This window comes from Salvelinus fontinalis, chromosome 33 (assembly GCF_029448725.1).
Source record: "Salvelinus fontinalis isolate EN_2023a chromosome 33, ASM2944872v1, whole genome shotgun sequence".
In the NCBI taxonomy this organism is placed as follows: domain Eukaryota; kingdom Metazoa; phylum Chordata; class Actinopteri; order Salmoniformes; family Salmonidae; genus Salvelinus; species Salvelinus fontinalis.
The window spans coordinates 2,903,949-2,924,556 of record NC_074697.1 but is presented as its reverse complement, the minus strand read 5'-3'; the positions used below and the strand labels follow the sequence as shown (position 1 = coordinate 2,924,556).

The 20,608-nt window shown below is 47.4% G+C and overlaps 1 protein-coding gene across 2 annotated transcripts in view; it reads left to right on the top strand.

Annotated features, from left to right (window-relative positions):
* Positions 1-20,608, top strand: part of LOC129831641 (small G protein signaling modulator 2-like) — a 162,376-nt gene that overhangs the window by 80,739 nt on the left and 61,029 nt on the right. For both annotated transcript variants that reach the window (XM_055894991.1, XM_055894990.1), the window contains exons 4-10: positions 2,154-2,327; positions 2,660-2,727; positions 4,294-4,442; positions 9,275-9,409; positions 13,905-14,029; positions 16,627-16,694; positions 17,560-17,717. In XM_055894991.1, the coding sequence (XP_055750966.1) occupies positions 2,154-2,327; positions 2,660-2,727; positions 4,294-4,442; positions 9,275-9,409; positions 13,905-14,029; positions 16,627-16,694; positions 17,560-17,717 (877 nt within the window). The remainder of the gene's footprint in view (positions 1-2,153; positions 2,328-2,659; positions 2,728-4,293; positions 4,443-9,274; positions 9,410-13,904; positions 14,030-16,626; positions 16,695-17,559; positions 17,718-20,608) is intronic.

Genomic DNA, 20,608 nt, shown 5'->3' with positions numbered 1-20,608 from the left:
GGCCTCTCCTCTGCACCTGGCCTCTCCGCTGCACCTGGCCTCTCCGCTTCCACCTGGCCTCTCCGCTGCACCTTGCCTCTCCGCTGCACCTGGCCTCTCCGCTTCCACCTGGCCTCTCCGCTTCCACCTGGCCTCTCCGCTTCCACCTGGCCTCTCCTCTTCCACCTGGCCTCTCCTCTTCCACCTGGCCTCTCCTCTTCCACCTGGCCTCTCCTCTTCCACCTGGCCTCTCCTCTTCCACCTGACCTCTCCTCTTCCACCTGGCCTCTCCGCTGCACCTGGCCTCTCCTCTTCCACCTGGCCTCTCCGCTGCACCTGGCCTCTCCGCTGCACCTGGCCTCTCCGCTGCACCTGGCCTCTCCTCTTCCCCCCGGCCTCTCCTCTTCCACCTGGCCTCTCCTCCTCCACCTGGCCTCTCCGCTGCACCTGGCCTCTCCGCTGCCTATCAGCTCTTCCTCTATGTTGATTTATGTAGAAAATTGGTGCAGATGTGAAAGATTGTATGTATGGTATGACTGCTAGTTAGCCTATTGCAGATGTGGACAAACCTACCACTACTGTCACTATGACTAGAGGGCAGGATAGAGTTGACTGCATAAGGGAAGTACCAAAACACCTTTTAAGGGGAGGAGCATGCAGGGAGATGAGGACGTGTTGCTATATGGAAGAAATTAAATAGTAACGCCTGCAAAATGTGGAATGTAAACCAGGGAAACATACACTACCATCCCCTGTGCCCAATAAAAAAAAAATCACACAAACAACACTAAAGCAAAAAAAAACTAACATTTTTGGACCAGCCCCCCCAGTAAATGTACAACTGTCCCTTAGTAAAACCAATTAAGAATCTCCCATTGAATCCCAAGCGGACCTCTTGACTGTATGGTATGCTGCCACCTCCTGGTGACAACTACAACTTCACCTATTAAACAGGTGTCTTTCTATCGAGTACCCAAATCAACCCATAGCCTCTCGCCCTACCCGTTATGTATTGTATAGGTGACAAGATGGAGACCGTACCATAGCCATTATACCTATCCTACCCCTTTTAAATGGAGTCAAGTGCATACATACTGTCGTTTACTCTACAAAACCAAGAGGAAGACACATAACAAGACAATTAGTCAGCTCAGAGATAGCAGACCGTCTACTCTACAGTAGGGTTGCAACAATTCTTTGGAGGATTTCCTGATTTCCTGCTTATTCCCTCCTAATTCCTTTAATCTTTCAACCGGGATTTTTGGAATCCCAACCTACAGCAACACCAGTCTTACCTGAGATCATCTGCCTAAGCCTAACCTTGACCCCGAACCCTGACCCCGAACCCTAACACTGAACCCTAACCCCTACCTCGAACCCTAACCCCTACCTCGAACCCTGACCCCGAACCCTAACACCGAACCCTAACCCCTACCTTGAACCCTAACCCCTACCTCGAACCCTAACCTTAACTCAAACCCCGAACCCTGACCTCGAACCCTGACCTCGAACCCTGACCCTGAACCCTGACCCCGAACCCTGACCTTGAACCCTGACCTCGGACCCTAACTTTAACTCAACCCCCTAACAGCTAACTCGAACACTGACTTCGAACACTGACTTCGAACACTGACCTCGAACCCTGACCTCGAACCCTGACCTCGAACCCTGACCTCGAACCCTGACCTCGAACCCTGACCCCGAACCCTGACCTCGAACCCTGACCCCGAACCCTGACCTCGAACCCTGACCCCGAACCCTAACACTGAACCCTAACCCCTACCTTGAACCCTAACCTTAACTCAAACCCAAACCCCGAACCCTGACCTCGAACCCTAACCCTGAACCCTGACCTCGAACCCTAACCCTGAACCCTGACCCTGAACCCTGACCCCGAACCCTGACCTCGAACCCTAACTTTAACTCAACCCCCTAACACCTAACTCGAACACTGACTTCGAACCCTGACCCTGAACCCTGACCTCGAACCCTGACCTCGAACCCTGACCTCGAACCCTGACCTCGAACCCTGACCTCGAACCCAGACCTCGAACCCTGACCTCGAACCCTGACCTCGAACCCTGACCTCGAACCCTGACCTCGAACCCTGACCTCGAACCCTGACCTTGAACCCTAACCCTGTTTACTCACTGACCTTTGCCCTTCACCCCTAGAACTCAGAGGACCCAGAGTGTGGGTCAGGAGCCCCTGAAGAGGCAGGGGTCGTCGTCTGCAGGTCGCGCCCCCCAGCCCCTCTCCGCTCAGGCCATCAAGCACATCTGGGTACGCACCGCCCTCTTCGAGAAGGTCCTGGACAAGGTCGTACAGTACATCGTGGATAACTCCAGGTAAAAGAAAATGGCAACTTCTGCAGTAACTTACACTGCACTGTATGCAAAGAGCAAAATCTTGTCAATGTCTGTTCCAGTCAATTTAATTATCTTTTGTTCTTCACACTACTCTCTAATTTCATTCCCTCCTTTGTCTCGCATGAGGCCGAATGGAGTCATTTGAGTGTTGGTTTTCATTGTTTGACTCAATGCTCTTTTGTTGTTTCTCTACATTGCGTGTGTGTGTGTGTGTGTGTGTGTGTGTGTGTGTGTGGGTGTGGGTGTGGGTGTGTGTGTGTGTGTGTGTGTGTGTTGTGTGTGTTGTGTGTGTGTGTGTGTTGTCTCTACAGTAAGTACTATGAGAGGGAGGCTCTGATGCATGACTCAGTGTTTGGACCCATCCTGGCATGTCTACTGGGTAAGTTGGCCCTAAGAGCTGTTATAATGCTACATTGGGTTGTTATAACACCCCTGTGGACTGTTATAACACCCCTGTGGACTGTTATAATGCTACATTGGGTTGTTGTAATGTCCCTGAGAGCTGTTATAATGCTACATTGGGTTGTTATAACACCCCTGTGGACTGTTATAATGCTACATTGGGTTGTTGTAATGTCCCTACAGACTGTTATAATGCTACATTGGGTTGTTATAATGTCTTTACGGACTGATATAATGCTACATTGCATTGTTATAATGTCCCTACGGGCTGTTATAATGCTACATTGGGTTGTTGTAATGTCTCTATGGACAGCTGTTATAATGCTACATTGGGTTGTTATAATGTCTCTACGGACTGTTATAATGCTACATTGGGTTGCTATGTGTCTACGGACTGATATAATGCTACATTGGGTAGTTATAATGTCTTTACGGCCTGTTATAATGCTACATTGGGTTGTTATAATGTCTCTATGGACTGATATAATGCTACATTGCATTGTTATAATGTCCCTACGAACTGTTATAATGCTATATACAGTAGATACTCTTTTTGCTTATATTTACTCTCCCTCCCTCATTCTCACCCTATTTTACCCCTTCTTTCTAACCCCCCTCCCTCTCTCCCCCCTCCCTCCTCCCTCTCTTCCCCCTCCCTCTCTCCCCCCCTCCCTCTCTTCCCCTCCTCCCTCTCTTCCCCCTCCCTCCTCCCTCTCTTCCCCTCCTCCCTCTCTTCCCCCTCCCTCCTCCCTCTCCCCCCCCCCCCTCCCTCCTCCCTCTCCCCCCCTCCCTCCTCCCTCTCTTCCCCCTCCCCCCCCTCCCTCTCCCCCTCCTCCCTCTCTTCCCCCCCTCCCTCCTCCCTCTCTTCCCCCCCTCCCTCCTCCCTCTCTTCCCCCTCCCTCCTCCCTCTCTTCCCCCTCCCTCCTCCCTCTCTTCCCCCTCCCTCCTCCCTCTCTTCCCCCCCTCCCTCCTCCCTCTCTTCCCCCTCCCTCCTCCCTCTCTTCCCCCTCCCTCCTCCCTCTCTTCCCCCTCCCTCCTCCCTCTCTTCCCCCCCTCCCTCCTCCCTCTCTTCCCCCCCTCCCTCCTCCCTCTCTTCCCCCTCCCTCCTCCCTCTCTTCCCCCCCTCCCTCCTCCCTCTCTTCCCCCCCTCCCTCCTCCCTCTCTTCCCCCTCCCTCCTCCCTCTCTTCCCCCTCCCTCCTCCCTCTCTTCCCCCCCTCCCTCCTCCCTCTCTTCCCCCCCTCCCTCCTCCCTCTCTTCCCCCTCCCTCCTCCCTCTCCCCCCTCCCTCCTCCCTCTCCCCCCTCCCTCCTCCCTCTCTTCCCCCCCTCCCTCCTCCCTCTCTTCCCCCCCTCCCTCCTCCCTCTCTTCCCCCTCCCTCCTCCCTCTCTTCCCCCCCTCCCTCCTCCCTCTCTTCCCCCCCCTTCCCTCCTCCCTCTCCCCCCCCCTCCTTCCTCTCTTCCCCCTCCCCCCTCCCTCTCTCCCTCTCTCCCCCCCCCTCTCCCCCCCCCCTACCTCTCCCCTCTCTCCCCCCTCCCTCCTCCAGTGGGTCCCTGTGCTCTGGAGTACACTAAGCTGAAGACGTCCGACTACTTCTGGACGGACCCGTCGGCCAACGAGTTGGTCCAGCGCCACCGGATCCACGGGGCCCACTGGGGCCAGGACGCTTCCCCCAGCAGGAGGCCCGCTCTGGGGGTGAGAGACACTGGGTCCCTGGGGACCTGAGGAATGAATGGGGCTCTTACTGGAGCAGTTGGTCAATACAGTACAATACATTCCGTAAGGATTCAATGAGCAGCTATGGCAATACTAATTTCCTTTTATACAGTTGAAGTCAGAAGTTTACATACACTTAGGTTGGAGTCATTAACTTGTTTTTCAACCACTTCACATATTTCTTGTTAACAAACTATAGTTTTGTAAAGTCGGTGAGGACATCTACTTTGTGCATGACACAACTAACTTTTCCAACAATTGCTTACAGACAGATTATTTAACTTATAATTCACTGTATCACAATTCCAGTGGGTCAGAAGTTTACATACACTAAGTTGACTGTGCCTTTAAACAGCTTGGAAAATTCCAGAAAATTATGTCATGGCTTTAGAAGCTTCTGATTGGCTAATTGACATCAAAGGAGTCAATTGGAGGTGTACCTGTGGATGTATTTCAAGGCCGACCTTCCAACTCAGTGCTTCTTTGCTTGACATCATGGGAAAATCAAAAGAAATCAGGCAAGACCTCAGAAATCAAATTGTAGACCTCCACAAGTCTGGTTCATCCTTGGGAGCAATTTCCAAATGCCTGAAGGTACCACGTTCATCTGTACAAACAATAGTATGCAAGTATAAACACCATGGGACCACGCAGCCGTCATACCGCTCAGAAAGGAGACGCGTTCTGTCTCCTAGAGATGAACATACTTTGGTGCGAAAGGGCAAATCAATCCCAGAACAGCAGCAAAGGTCCTTGTGAAGATGCTGGAGGAAACAGGTACAAAAGTATCTATATCCACAGTAAAACGAGTCCTATATCAACATAACCTGAAAGGCTGCTCAGCAAGGAAGAAGCCACTGCTCCAAAACGGCCATAAAAAAGCCAGTCTACGGTTTGCAACTGCACATGGGGACAAAGATCGTACATTTTGGTAAAATGTCCTCTGGTCTGATGAAACAAAAATAGAACTGTTTGGCTATAATGACCATTGTTATGTTTGGAGGAAAAAGTGGGAGGCTTGCAATCTGAAGAACACCATCCAAACCGTGATGCACGGGGGTGGCAGCATCATGTTGTGGGGGTGCCTTGCTGCAGGAGGGACTGGTGCACTTCACAAAATAGATGGATTCATGAGGCAGGAAAATTATGTGGATATATTGAAGCAACATCTCAAGACATCAGTCAGGAAGTTAAAGCTTGTTTGCAAATGGGTCTTCCAAATGGACAATGACCCCAAGCATACTTCCAAAGTTGTGGCAAAATGGCCTAAGGACAACAAAGTCAAGGTATTGGAGTGGCCATCACAAAGCCCTGACCTCAATCCTATAGAAAATTTGTGGGCAGAACTGAAAAGGCGTGTGCAAGCAAGGAGGCCTACAAACCTGACTCAGTTACACCAGCTCTGTCAGGAGGAATGGGCCAAAATTCACCCAACTTATTGTGGGAGGCTTTGGAAGGCTACCCAAAACGTTTGACCCAAGTTAAACAATTTAAAGGCAATGCTACCAAATACTAATTGAGTGTATGTAAACTTCTGACCCACTGGGAATGTGATGAAAGAAATAAAAGCTGAATTAAATCATTCTCTCTACTATTATTCTGACATTTCACATTCTTTAAATAAAGTGGTGATCTTAACTGACCTAAAACAGGGAATTTTTTACAAGGATTAAGTGTCAGGAATTGTGAAAACTGACTTTAAATGTATTTCGCTGAGATGTATGTAAACTTCTGACTTCAACTGTATTTAGCCAGGATAGTTCACTTAGTAACAATTGTTTTCCAAGGAGTCCTGGGAGTAGTTTCTCAGAAGGGCACAGACCCTTGTAGTTAGACAATAGGGCTAAGTAACTACAATGTTATTGGTTCAAATCCCCGATGGGTAAAGGACCCAGTCAGTTTCAATCATGGTCGCATGTGCCGCGTCCCTAATGACACCCTATTCCCTATATAGTGCACTACTTTTGACCAGGGCCCAAAGGGTGCCAGTCACATTCTGTTAAAGGATCCCAAAGCACACAGTTGCCTGGGTTGCTCCTCTTTTCAGTTCACAGCAGTTAGCAACTGCAAAAAAACCAAGATGCAAAAAAACCAAGATGCAATAAAATACAAGATGCAAAAAAACCAAGATGCAATAAAATACAAGATGCAAAAAAACCAAGATGCAATAAAATACAAGATGCAATAAAAACAAGATGCAATAAAATACAAGATGCAAAAAAACCAAGATGCAATAAAATACAAGATGCAAAAAACAACCAAGATGCAATAAAATACAAGATGCAAAAAACAACCAAGATGCAAAAAACAACCAAGATGCAAAAAACCCCCAAGATGCAATAAAAAACCCAAGATGCAATAAAATACAAGATGCAATAAAAAACAAGATGCAAAAAACAATAGATGCAACAAACAGTCAAACTGGAGCATTTTATCTCCATCTCTACATTCAAAGACAATCATGGACACTCTTTTACTGACACTTGTGGCTCCTTCGTGTGATGTGTTTTATCTGCCGTTTTGTCCTTTGTGCCTAACAATTGTTGTGCCATGTTTGTGTTGTTGCCATGCTGTGTTGTTGCCTTGTTGTGTTGTTGCCATGTTGTGTTGTTGCCATGTTGTGTTGCTGCCATGTTTGTGTTGCTGCCATGTTTGTGTTGCTGCCATGTTTGTGTTGTTGCCATGTTGTGTTGTTGCCATGTTGTGTTGTTGCCATGTTGTGTTGTTGCCATGTTGTGTTGCTGCCATGTTTGTGTTGCTGCCATGTTTGTGTTGTTGCCATGTTGTGTTGTTGCCTTGTTGTGTTGCTGCCATGTTGTGTTGTTGCCATGTTGTGTTGCTGCCATGCTGTGTTGTTGCCTTGTTGTGTTGTTGCCATGTTGTGTTGTTGCCATGTTGTGTTGTTGCCATGTTGTGTTGTTGCCATGTTGTGTTGTTGCCATGTTGTGTTGCTACCATGTTGTGTTGCTACCATGCTGGGTTGTCATGTGTTGCTACCATGCTGTGTTGTCATACGTTGTTGCCATGTTGTGTTGTCTTAGGTCTCTCTATGTAGTGTTGTGGTGTCTCTTTTCTCGTGATGTGTGTTTTATCCCCAGTCCCTGCAGTAAGCCTTTAGCCTCTTGCTAGGCCGTCATTGTAAATATTAATTAGTTGTTAATTGACTTGCCTGGTTAAATAATGGTTAAATAAATAAAATAAAAAATGGAGGGATAATCAGTCAGGATCTGAGTCACGTCCTTACACAATCAATACTCAATAACATAGACCTTTCTCCTGGCCTGTTTCAATACTCAATAACATAGACCTTTCTCATGACCTGTTTCAATGCTCAATAACATAGACGTTTCTCCTGGCCTGTTTCAATACTCAATAACATAGACCTTCCTCCTGGCCTGTTTCAATACTCAATAACATAGACCTTTCTCCTGGCCTGTTTCAATACTCAATAACATAGACCTTTCACCTGGCCTGTTTCAATACTCAATAACATAGACCTTTCTCCTGGCCTGTTTCAATACTCAATAACATAGACCTTTCACCTGGCCTGTTTCAATACTCAATAACATAGACCTTTCTCCTGGCCTGTTTCAATACTCAATAACATAGACCTTTCTCCTGGCCTGTTTCAATACTCAATAACCTAGACCTTTCCCCTGGCCTGTTTCAGTACTCAATAACATAGACCTTTCTCCTGGCCTGTTTCAATAGTCAATAACATAGACCTTTCTCCTGGCCTGTTTCACTACTCAATAACATAGACTGTTCTCCTGGCCTGTTTCAATACTCAATAACATAGACCTTTCTCCTGGCCTGTTTCACTACTCAATAACCTAGACTGTTCTCCTGGCCTGTTTCAATACTCAATAACCTAGACCTTTCACCTGGCCTGTTTCAATACTCAATAACATAGACCTTTCTCCTGGCCTGTTTCACTACTCAATAACATAGACCTTTCTCCTGGCCTGTTTCAATACTCAATAACATAGACCTTTCTCCTGGCCTGTTTCAATACTCAATAACGTAGACCTATCTCCTGGCCTGTTTCAATACTCAATAACGTAGACCTTTCTCCTGGCCTGTTTCACTACTCAATAACATAGACCTTTCCCCTGGCCTGTTTCACTACTCAATAACATAGACCTTTCCCCTGGCCTGTTTCACTACTCAATAACATAGACCTTTCTCCTGGCCTGTTTCAATACTCAATGACATAGACCTTTCCCCTGGCCTGTTTCAATACTCAATAACCTAGACCTTTCCACTGGCCTGTTTCACTACTCAATAACGTAGACCTTTCCCCTGGCCTGTTTCACTACTCAATAACGTAGACCTTCCTCCTGGCCTGTTTCACTACTCAATAACATAGACCTTTCCCCTGGCCTGTTTCACTACTCAATAACATAGACCTTTCTCCTGGCCTGTTTCAATACTCAATAACATAGACCTTTCCCCTGGCCTGTTTCAATACTCAATAACCTAGACCTTTCTACTGGCCTGTTTCACTACTCAATAACGTAGACCTTTCCCCTGGCCTGTTTCACTACTCAATAACGTAGACCTTCCTCCTGGCCTGTTTCACTACTCAATAACGTAGACCTTTCTCCTGGTCTGTTTCAATACTCAATAACATAGACCTTTTCCTGGTCTGTTTCAATACTCAATAACCTAGACCTTTCTCCTGGCCTGTTTCAATACTCAATAACGTAGACCTTTCTCCTGGCCTGTTTCAATACTCAATAACATAGACCTTTCTCCTGGTCTGTTTCAATACTCAATAACGTAGACCTTTCTCCTGGCCTGTTTCCCAGATCCAGAAGAGACAGTCCAGCGTCAGCATGTCCGAGGATAAGTTTGCGGCATCTGCGCGGGAATACGTGGAATCTCTTCACCAGAACTCCCGTACTCACCTGCTCTATGGCAAAAACAACGTCCTGGTCCAACCGGTAAGACTACACAGAGTTTTAATACTGTAACATGTAGTAGTATTATTGTAGTACTGTAGAAATATTCTCGTACAGCCAAGAAGAGGATCAGCCACCTTTCTGAACCGGCTTCCTCTCCAGGTTTCTTCCTAGGTTCTTGCCTTCTAGGGAGTTCAAACCCCCTCAGAGCCTGGTTCCTCTCTAGGTTTCTTCCTAGGTTCTTGCCTTCTAGGGATTTCAAACCCCCTCAGAGCCTGGTTCCTCTCTAGGTTTCTTCCTAGGTTCTTGCCTTCTAGGGAGTTCAAACCCCCTCAGAGCCTGGTTCCTCTCTAGGTTTTTTCCTAGGTTCTTGCCTTCTAGGGAATTCAAACCCCCTCAGAGCCTGGTTCCTCTCTAGGTTTCTTCCTAGGTTCCTGGGAGTTTTTCCTAGCCACTGTGCTTTTGCTTCTGCTTTGCTTGCTGTTTGTGGTTTTAGGCTGGGCGTCTGTAAAGCACTTTGTGGTTTTAGGCTGGGTGTCCGTAAAGCACTTTGTGACAGCTGCTGATGTAAAAAGGGCTTTTATAAAATAAATTTGATTGATTAATTAATTGAACTCAGGGATGGTCAATAAGGCTTTGGGGTAGTTAGAAAATAAACCCTGAGAAAGTTGCTTCCTATATAATCCAGTCTGTTTGTCTGCTTCCCTTAATGATCCAGTCTGTTTGTCTGCTTCCCTTAATGATCCAGTCTGTTTGTCTGCTTCCCTTAATGATCCCGTCTGTTTGTCTGCTTCCCTTAATGATCCAGTCTGTTTGTCTGATCCCCTTAATGATCCAGTCTGTTTGTCTGCTTCCCTTAATGATCCAGTCTGTTTGTCTGCTTCCCTTAATGATCCAGTCTGTTTGTCTGCTTCCCTTAATGATCCAGTCTGTTTGTCTGCTCCCCTTAACGATCCAGTCTGTTTGTCTTCTCCCCTTAACGATCCAGTCTGTTTGTCTGCTTCCCTTAACGATCCAGTCTGTTTGTCTGCTTCCCTTAATGATCCAGTCTGTTTGTCTGCTTCCCTTAATGATCCAGTCTGTTTGTCTGCTCCCCTTAATGATCCCGTCTGTTTGTCTGCTTCCCTTAATGATCCAGTCTGTTTGTCTGCTTCCTATACAAACAGACTGGATCATATAGAGAGCAGACAAACAGACTGGATCAGTGTCCTTGTGTGATCACGCTCTCCATAGTCGATGTGAGTAAGAACTTGAAACAGGTCAACATTCACAAGGCCACAGGGCCAGACGGATTACCAGGACGCGTACTCAGTGCATGTGTTGACCAGCTAGCAAATGTCCTCACTGACAATTTCAACCTCTCCCTGTCCCAGTCTGTAATACCTACATCTTTCAAACAGACCACCATAGTCCCTGTGCCCAAGAACACCAAGGTAACCTGACGAATTGACTACTGACCCGTAGCACTCACATCTGTAGCCATGAAGTGCTTTGAAAGGCTGGTCATGGCTCACATCAACACCATCATCCCAGACACTGTCCTTTCCCACCTGGACAAGAGGAACACCAATGTGAGAATGCAGTTCATTGACCACAGCTCAGCGTTCAACACCATAGTGCCCTCCAAGCTCATCATTAAGCTAAAGCCCCAGGGACTGAACACCTCCCTCTTCACCTGGATCCTGGACTTCCTGACGGGTCGCCCCCAGGTGGTGAGGCTAGGCAACAAGACATCCGTCATGCTGACCATCAAGACGGGGCCCCCTCAGGAGTGCTTTCTTAGTCCCCTCCTGTACTCCCTGTTCACCCACGACTGTGTGGCTGCGTACGACTCTAACACCATCATTAGGTTTGCTTATGACCTGACAGTGGTAGGCCTGATCACCCACGACGATGAGACAGCCTATAGGGAAGAGCTCAGTGACCTGGCAGTGCGGTGCCATGACAACAACTTCTACCTCAACAAGACAAAAGAGCTGATCGTGGACTACAGGAAACTGAGGGTCGAGCACGCCCTCATCCATATCGACTGGGCTGTAGTGGAGCGGGTCGAGAGCTTCAAGATTCTCAGTGTCCACATCACTAAGGAATGAACATGGTCCACACACACCAACACAGTCGTGAAGAATGCACAAAAACACCTTCTTTCCCCTCGGGAGGCTGAAAAGGTTTTGCATGGGCCCTTAGATCCTCAAAAAGTTATACAGCTGCACCATCGAGAGCATCTTGACTGGCTGCATCACCACTTGGTATGGCAACTGCTTGGCATCCGACCGCAAGTCGCTACAGAGGGAGGATGGTGCAGACCGCTCAGTACATCACTGGGGCCGAGCTCCCTGCAATCCAGGACCTCTGTACCAGGCGGTGTCAGAGGAAGGCCCGGAAAATTGTCAAAGACCCCAACCATCCAAACCATAAACTGTTTACTCTGCTACCGCATGGCAAGCGGTGCCGGAGAACCAAGTCTGGGACCAAAAGGCTCCTGAACAAGCTTCTACCCCCAAGCTATAAGATTGCTGAACAGTTAACAAATGATATAGAGAACAGACAATACTCCAGCCTCCTCTCCCGTTTTCAAAACTCTAGCCCCCTCTCGCGTTTTCAATACTCCAGCACCTCTCCTGTTTTCAACACTCCAGCCCCCTCTCCTGTTTTCAACACTCCACCCCCCTCTCCTGTTTTCAATACTCCAGCCCCCTCTCCTGTTTTCAATACTCCACCCCCCTCTCCTGTTTTCAACACTCCACCCCCCTCTCCTGTTTTCAATACTCCAGCCCCCTCTCCTGTTTTCAACACTCCAGCCCCCTCTCCTGTTTTCAACTCTCCAGCCCCCTCTCCTGTTTTCAACTCTCCAGCCCCCTCTCCTGTTTTCAATACTCCACCCCCTCTCCTGTTTTCAATACTCCAGCCCCCTCTCCTGTTTTCAACTCTCCAGCCCCTCTCCTGTTTTCAATACTCCAGCCCCCTCTCCTGTTTTCAACATTCCAGCCACACTCTTGTTTTCAACTCTCCAGCCCCCTCTCCTGTTTTTAATACTCCAGCCCCCTCTCCTGTTTTCAACTCTCCAGCCCCCTCTCCTGTTTTCAACACTCCAGCCCCCTCTCCTGTTTTCAACACTCCAGCCCCCTCTCCTGTTTTCAACACTCCAGCCCCCTCTCCTGTTTTCAACTCTCCAGCCCCCTCTCCTGTTTTCAACTCTCCAGCCCCCTCTCCTGTTTTCAACTCTCCAGCCCCCTCTCCTGTTTTCAACTCTCCAGCCCCCTCTCCTGTTTTCAACTCTCCAGCCCCCTCTCCTGTTTTCAACTCTCCAGCCCCTCTCCTGTTTTCAATACTCCAGCCCCTCTCCTGTTTTCAATACTCCAGCCCCCTCTCCTGTTTTCAATACTCCAGCCCCCTCTCCTGTTTTCAACACTCCAGCCCCCTCTCCTGTTTTCAACACTCCAGCCGCCCCCTCTCCTGTTTTCAACACTCCAGCCGCCCCCTCTCCTGTTTTCAACACTCCAGCCCCTCTCCTGTTTTCAATACTCCAGCCCCTCTCCTGTTTTCAACTCTCCAGCCCCCCCTCTCCTGTTTTCAATACTCCAGCCCCCTCTCCTGTTTTCAACTCTCCAGCCCCCTCTCCTGTTTTCAACTCTCCAGCCCCCTCTCCTGTTTTCAACACTCCAGCCCCTCTCCTGTTTTCAACTCTCCAGCCCCCTCTCCTGTTTTCAATAGTCCAGCCCCCTCTCCTGTTTTCAATACTCTAGCCCCTCTCCTGTTTTCAACTCTCCAGCCCCCTCTCCTGTTTTCAATAGTCCAGCCCCCTCTCCTGTTTTCAATACTCTAGCCCCTCTCCTGTTTTCAACACTCCAGCCCCCTCTCCTGTTTTCAATACTCCAGCCCCCTCTCCTGTTTTCAATACTCCAGCCCCCTCTCCTGTTTTCAACTCTCCAGCCCCTCTCCTGTCCAGCCCCTGAGCCTTTTTCTACAAATAGAATAAGAGATTGGAGAACACATTGAGAGGGATCTTAGACCATTCCTCCATACGGAACCTTTCCAGATCCTTGATATCCTTCATCTTGTTCTCATGAACGGTCCTCTTCAATTCAAACCACAGGCTTTCAATGGGAGTTCAAGTCCGGAGACTGAGGTGGCAATTACAAAATGTTTTTTTGTGGTCAATTAACCATTTCTTTAAAGATTTTGATTAGTGCTTGGGGTTAGTTGTATTGCTGGAAAATCCACTTGAGGCCCATGTGTCAGTCTCCTGGCAGAGGGAACCAGGTTTTGGGCTAAAATGTCCTGTTACTGGGTAAAGTTCATGATGCCATTGACCTTAACAAGGTCCCTAGGACCAATAGAAAGTAAATAGCCCCATAACATCACAGATCCACCACCATATTCTACTGTAGGTATGAGGTACTTTTCTACCTACGCTTCTGTTCATCAACAACAAGAGCTCTATTTTCATTGGCTCTTGGGATACCGGTTATGATCAGATGACATGAAAATAAAGCTCTTTGCCCTCACCCCCCCCCCCCCTCGTCCTCCCATATAGAAGAAAGAAATGGAGGTGTTACGGGGGTACCTGTCCCTTCACCAGGCAGGGGATAACCTCACCCTGAAGTGGACCCCTAACCAGCTCATCAACGGCACCCTGGGAGACTGTGACCTGGAGAAGAGGTAGGTACAGGCCTACGGGACATACACATGAAGTACTGTATGTAGAAACAGGAAGTACTGTAGAAACATATTGTGATGGACATATCCTCCTATCAGACCCACTGAACACCTTTCCCCGGGTCAGAGAGTTAAGGCAACCGGACAAGAGTTACCACACAGAGGGATTTATTGCCAGATAACAGGAGTATTTATCATGGAAATGGTCTGCAAAGTACAGAGAAAGAGAGAATGCGAGAAATTACGACATGATAATTATACATCTAATAACACGGATTAAAGAGTAATATAAACTGGGTGGTTGGAGCCCTGAATGATGATTGGCTGAAATCCATGGTATATCAGACCGTAAACCATGGGATATAGAGGAATGTGATGGTGTCGTGACAACAATAGCTAGAGAGAGAGAATGATGAATAGAACAAAAGGGACTGTATAAATGTTAACAAACACACACTACCGTTCAAAAGTTTGGGGTCACTTAGAAATGTCTTTGTTTTTGAAAGAAAAGCTAATTTGTTGTCCATTACAATAACATCAAATTGATCAGAAATAAAGGGTAGACATTGAATAAAGGGTAGACATTGTTAATGTTGTAAATGACTATTGTAGCTGGAAACGGAAGATTTTTTAATGGAATATTTACATAGGCGTACAGAAGCCCATTATCAGCAACCATCACTCCTGTGTTCCAATGGTACGTTGTGTGAGCTAATCCAAGTTTATAATTTTAAAAAGGCTAATTGATCATTAGAAAACATTTTGCAATTATGTTAGCACAGCTGAAAACTGTTGTCCTGATTTAAAGAAGCAATAAAACTGGCCTTCTTTAGACTAGTTGAGTATCTGGAGAATCAGCATTTGCGGGTTCGATTACAGGCTCAAAATGGCCAGAAACAAAGAACTTTCATCTGAAACTCGTCAGTCTATTCTTGTTCTGAGAAATGAAGGCTATTCCATGCGAGAAATTGCCAAGAAACTGAAGATCTCGTACAACGCTGTGTACTACTCCCTTCACAGAACAGCGCAAACTGGCTCTAACCAGAATAGACAGAGGAGTGGGAGGCCCCGGTACACAACTGAGCAAGAGGACAAGTACATTAGAGTGTCTAGTTTGAGAAACAGATGCCTCACAAGTCCTCAACTGGCAGCCTCATTAAATAGTACCCACAAAACACCAGTCTCAACGGTGAAGAGGTGACTCCGGGATTCTGGCCTTCTAGGCAGAGTTCCTCTGTCCAGTGTCTGTGTTCTTTTGTCCATCTTAATCTTTTATTTTTATTGGCCAGTCTGAGATATGACATCTTCTTTGCAACTCTGCCTAGAAGGTCAGCATCCCGGAGTCGCCTCTTCACTGTATTTCTGATCAATTTGATGTTATTTTAATGGATAAAAACATTTGCTTTTCTTTCAAAAAGAAGGACATTTCTAAGTGACCCCAAACTTTTGAACGGTAGTGTACATTGTAACATAATAAACTCAGTAATACTATTACAGGAAATAGTAATATAAACTACTACTAACAGTAGCATTAAACACACACACTCATATCTCAGCCATAACAAAAATTACCATGACACACTCATATCTCAGCCATAACAACAATTACCACGACACACTCATATCTCAGCCATAACAACAATTACCACGACACACTCATATCTCAGCCATAACAACAATTACCACGACACACTCATATCTCAGCCATAACAACAATTACCGCGACACACTCATATCTCAGCCATAACAACAATTACCACGACACACTTTGACTGACGTAAACCCACCTCTGATCTGCGCTGGAAGGCAACAGCAGTCACGACTGAGTCCTATTTTTAGGAATGCAAGAAGCATGCATCGGGCCTGGCCAGCTAGTGCAGAACCAGCTAGAAGTTCTTAGCCAATCAGAGAGTGCATGATCAGCTCATGTTCAGAGTGTGGGGCGAGAGGGCACCAGCTGATTGGCTGATCAAGATCGATATCCCCTCAGGTGAGGAGAGCTAGACTAAGTGGCTCCAACCGGACATTAACAACTGTACACACAAACAAGTACAAATGTGGAAAAAAATGTCCTGCCGGAGAATTCTCATTCTACTACATACTAACCCTGTAGGACTGTGATCCAGTCCCAAATTGCACTCTGTTCCCTATGTAGTGCACTACTTTTGACCAGAGCCCTCCAAAGTAGTGCACTATAAAGGGTATCCAGGGTATCATTGGGAACACGGTCATATTCATATGCTTGCTGTTTATACATCATTGTGTATAACCTGTCTCCCCACCTCAACCCCCTAATATCCCCAACACCCCACCGATACACCCTGGAGGAAGCTCTAACCCATGTCCAAATGTATTGGTTGATTAGTTGGCCTTTTCATAAAATGGCACAATAATTTAACTCACTCACTCATCTCTCTCTCGCTCTCTCTCTCTCTGTCTCTGTCTCTCTATCTCTCTGTCTGTCTCTCTCTCTCTCTCTCTCTCTCTCTCTCTGTCTTTCTCTCTGTCTCTCTCTCTCTCTGTCTTTCTCTCTGTCTCTCTCTCTCTGTCTCTCTCTCTCTGTCTCTCTCTCTGTCTCTCTCTCTGTCTCTGTCTCTCAGTATCTATTGGGACTATGCGCTGACCGTGCCTTTACGACAGATCGTGTGCATTCACTGTCACCAGCGACGTGAGTCTACACACACACACACACACACACACACACACACACACACACACACACACACACACACACACACACACACACACACACACACACACACACACACACACACACACACACACACACACACACCTAACACACTATTACAGTCTACCTCATTATTTTTTCCATCAACCCTGGTGTTACGTAGAAACTGGATGGCCTTTACCTTCTAATACCAGGGAACCCATTCCACCATGACACCTGGGAGGTGTCCCCTATGGCACCCTACCCCCTTTATAGTGCACTACTTTGGACCAGGGTCTATAGGGTTAGTGAGCGTGGCCCTGGTCTAAAGTAGTGCACTACTACCCTATAGACCCTGGTCCAAAGTAGTGCACTACTTTAGACCAGGGCCCATAGGGAATAGCCTGCTATTTGACCAGGGCCCATAGAGAATATGGTGCTATATGGTATGCAGCAATGGGAGGGCTGTGTGCTTTATGACTGTGTCCCGTTAAGCTATCGATCATTGGTTTTGATTAAGTGTTAATTTCTTGTTTGTGGGTATAAAGTCAAGGAGGGTTTAACAGGTGTGGTTGAAGAGCAGGAGGGCAGATGGGCGGAGGGCAGGAGGGGCAGAGGGCAGGAGGGGCAGAGGGCAGGAGGGGGAGAGGGCAGGAGGGGGAGAGGGCAGGAGGGGTAGAGGGCAGATGGGCGGAGGGCAGATGGGCGGAGGGCAGGAGGGGCAGAGGGCAGAAGGATGGAGGATATAGCTTCTCAAGGTTCCTCATTTATCTTGGTGACTCCTTTATACTGCTCCTCTCAATTTCTCTCTCTCTTTTCACACTCTTTCTTTTCATATCTACCTCTCTTTCTCCCCCCCCCCCAGCTGGTGGGACGTTGGTGCTGGTTAATCAGGATGGTATCCAGCACCCCCCCCTCCACTTCCCCCCCGGCGGCCATCTCCTGGCCTTCCTGTCCTGCCTGGAGACGGGCCTGCTGCCCCGTGGTCAGCTGGAGCCTCCACTCTGGAGCCAGAGAGGCAAGGTAAGACCTGGTCTCAGAACAGATCTAATACTATAGAGCCACCACTCTGGAGCCAGAGAGGCAAAGTAAGACCTGGTCTCAGAACAGATCTAATACTATATAGGTGATTGCTATTAAAAACTGGCTTCAGACAGATCTAGTACAATACTATATAAAGAGAGTAGTAAGTGTGTGTTACTAAGATCTGACCCCAGAACAGATTTTACACCACTCTGGTCACAGAAAGGTAAAGGAACGACTTTAACCAGGTAGGCCAGTTGAGAACAAGTTCTCATTTACAACTGCGACCTGGCCAAGATAAAGCAAAGCTGTGCGACAAAAACAACAACACAGAGTTACACATAAACAAACGTACAGTCAATAACACAATAGAAAAATCTATATACAGTGTGTGCAAATGTAGAAGATTAGGGAGGTAGGCAATAAATAGGCCATAGAGGCTAAAATAATTACAATTTAGCATTAATACTGGAGTGATAGATGTGCAGATGATGATGTGCAAGTAGAGATACTGGGGTGCAAAAGAGCAAGAGGGTAAGTAATAATATGGGGATGAGGTAGTTGGGTGTGTTATTTACAGATTGGCTGTGTACAGGTACAGTGATCGGTAAGCTGCTCTGACAGCTGATGCTTAAAGTTAGAGATGGAGATATAAGTCTCCATCTTCAGTGATTTTTGCAATTCATTCCAGTCATTGGCAGCAGATAACTGGAAGGAAAGGAGACCAAAGGAAGTGTTGGCTTTGGGGATGACCAGTGAGATATACCTGCTGGCGCGCGTGCTGTGGGTGGGTGCTGCTATGGTGACCAGTGAGCTGAGATAAGGTGGGGCTTTACCTAACAAAGACTTGTAGATGACCTAGAGCCAGTGGGTTTGGCGACGAGTATGAAGCGAGGGCCAGCCAACGAGAGCATACAGGTCGCAGTGGTGGGTAGTATATGGGGCTTTGGTGATAAAACAGATGGCACTGTGATAGACTACAACCAGTTTGCTAAGTAGAGTGTTGGAGGCTATTTTGTAAATGACATCACCGAAGTCAAGGATTGGTAAGATAGTCAGTTTTACAAGGGTATGTTTGTTAGCACAGTGTCCAAAGAAGGGCCAGATGTATACAGAATGGTGTCGTCTGCGTAGAGGTGGATCAGAGAATCACCTGTAGGAAGAGAGACACCATTGATGTATACAGAGAAGAGAGTCGGTCCGAGGATTGAACCCTGTGGCACCCCCATAGAGACTGCCAGAGGGCCTGACAACAGGCCCTCCGATTTGACACACTGAACTCTATCTGAGAAGTAGTTGGTAAACCAGGCGAGGCAATCATTTGAGAAGCCAAGGCTATTGAGTCTGCCGATGAGGATGTGGTGATTGACAGAGTCGAAAGCCTTGGCCAGGTCGATGAAGATGGCTGCACAGTATTGTCTCTTATCGATGGCGGTTAAGATATTGTTTAGGACCTTGAGCGTGGCTGAGGTGCACCCATGACCAGCTCTGAAACCAGATTGTATAGTGCAGAAGGTACGGTGGGATTCGAATTGGTCGGTGATTTTTTTATTAACTTGGCTTTCAAAGATTTTAGAAAGGCACGGTAGGATGGATATAGGTCTATAACAGTTTGGGTCTAGAGTGTCTCCCCCTTTGAAGAGGGGGATGACCGCGGCAGCTTTCCAATCCTTGGGGATCTCAGACGATACGAAAGAGAGGTTGAAAAGGCTAGTAATAGGGTTTGCAACAATTTCGGCGGGTAATTTTAGGATGAGAGGGTCCAGATTGTCTAGCCCGGCTGATTTGTAGGGATCCAGATTTTGCAGCTCTTTCAGAACATCAGCTGTCTGGATTTGGGTGAAGGAGAAGTGTGTTTTGGGGGGGGGGGGGGCAAGTTGCTGCAGGGGTTGCTGAGATGTTGGCCGGGGTAGGGGTAGCTAGGTGGAAAGCATGGCCAGCCGTGGAAAAATGCTGATTGAAATGATCGATTATCGTGGATTTATTGGTGGTGACAGTGTTTCCTAGCCTCAGTGCAGTGGGCAGCTGGGAGGAGGTGCTCTTATTCTCCATGGACTTTACAGTGTCCCAAATTTTGGGGAATTAGAGCTACAGGAAGCAAATTTCTGTTTGAAAAAGCTAGCCTTAGCTTTACTAACTGACTGAGTATATTGGTTCCTGACTTCCCTGGAAAGTTGCGGGAGTTATTCGATGCTAATGCAGTACGCCACAGGATGTTTTTGTGCTGTTCAAGGGCAGTCAAGTCTAGGGTGAACCAAGGGCTATATCTGTTCTTAGTTCTACATTTTTTGAACGGGGCATGTTTATTTAAGATGGAGAGGAAAGCACTTTTGAAGAGCAACCAGGCATCCTCTACTGACGGGATGTGGTCAATATCCTTCCAGGATACCCGGGCCAGGTCGATTAGAAAGGCCTGCTCGCTGAAGTGTTTTAGGGAGCATTTGACAGTGATGAGGAGTGGTCGTTTAACCGCAGACCCATTACGCACGCAGGCAATGAGGCAGTGATCGCTGAGATCCTGGTTGAAGACAGCAGAGGTGGATTTAGAGGGCAGGTTGGTCAGGATGATATCTATAAGGGTGCCCATGTTTACGGATTTAGGGTTGTACCTGGTAGGTTCCTTGATGATTTGTGTGTGATTGAGGTCATCTAGCTTAGATTGTAGGACTGCCACGGTGTTAAGCATATCCCAGTTTAGGTCGCCTAACAGTACGAACTCTGAAGATAGATGGGGGGCAATCAATTCACATATGGTGTCCAGGGCACAGCTGGCGGCAGAAGGTGGTCTATAACAAGCGGCAACAGTGAGAGACCTGTTTCTGGAAAGATGGATTTTTAAATGTAGAAGCTCCAATTGTTTGGGCACAGACCTGGATATTATGACAGACTAC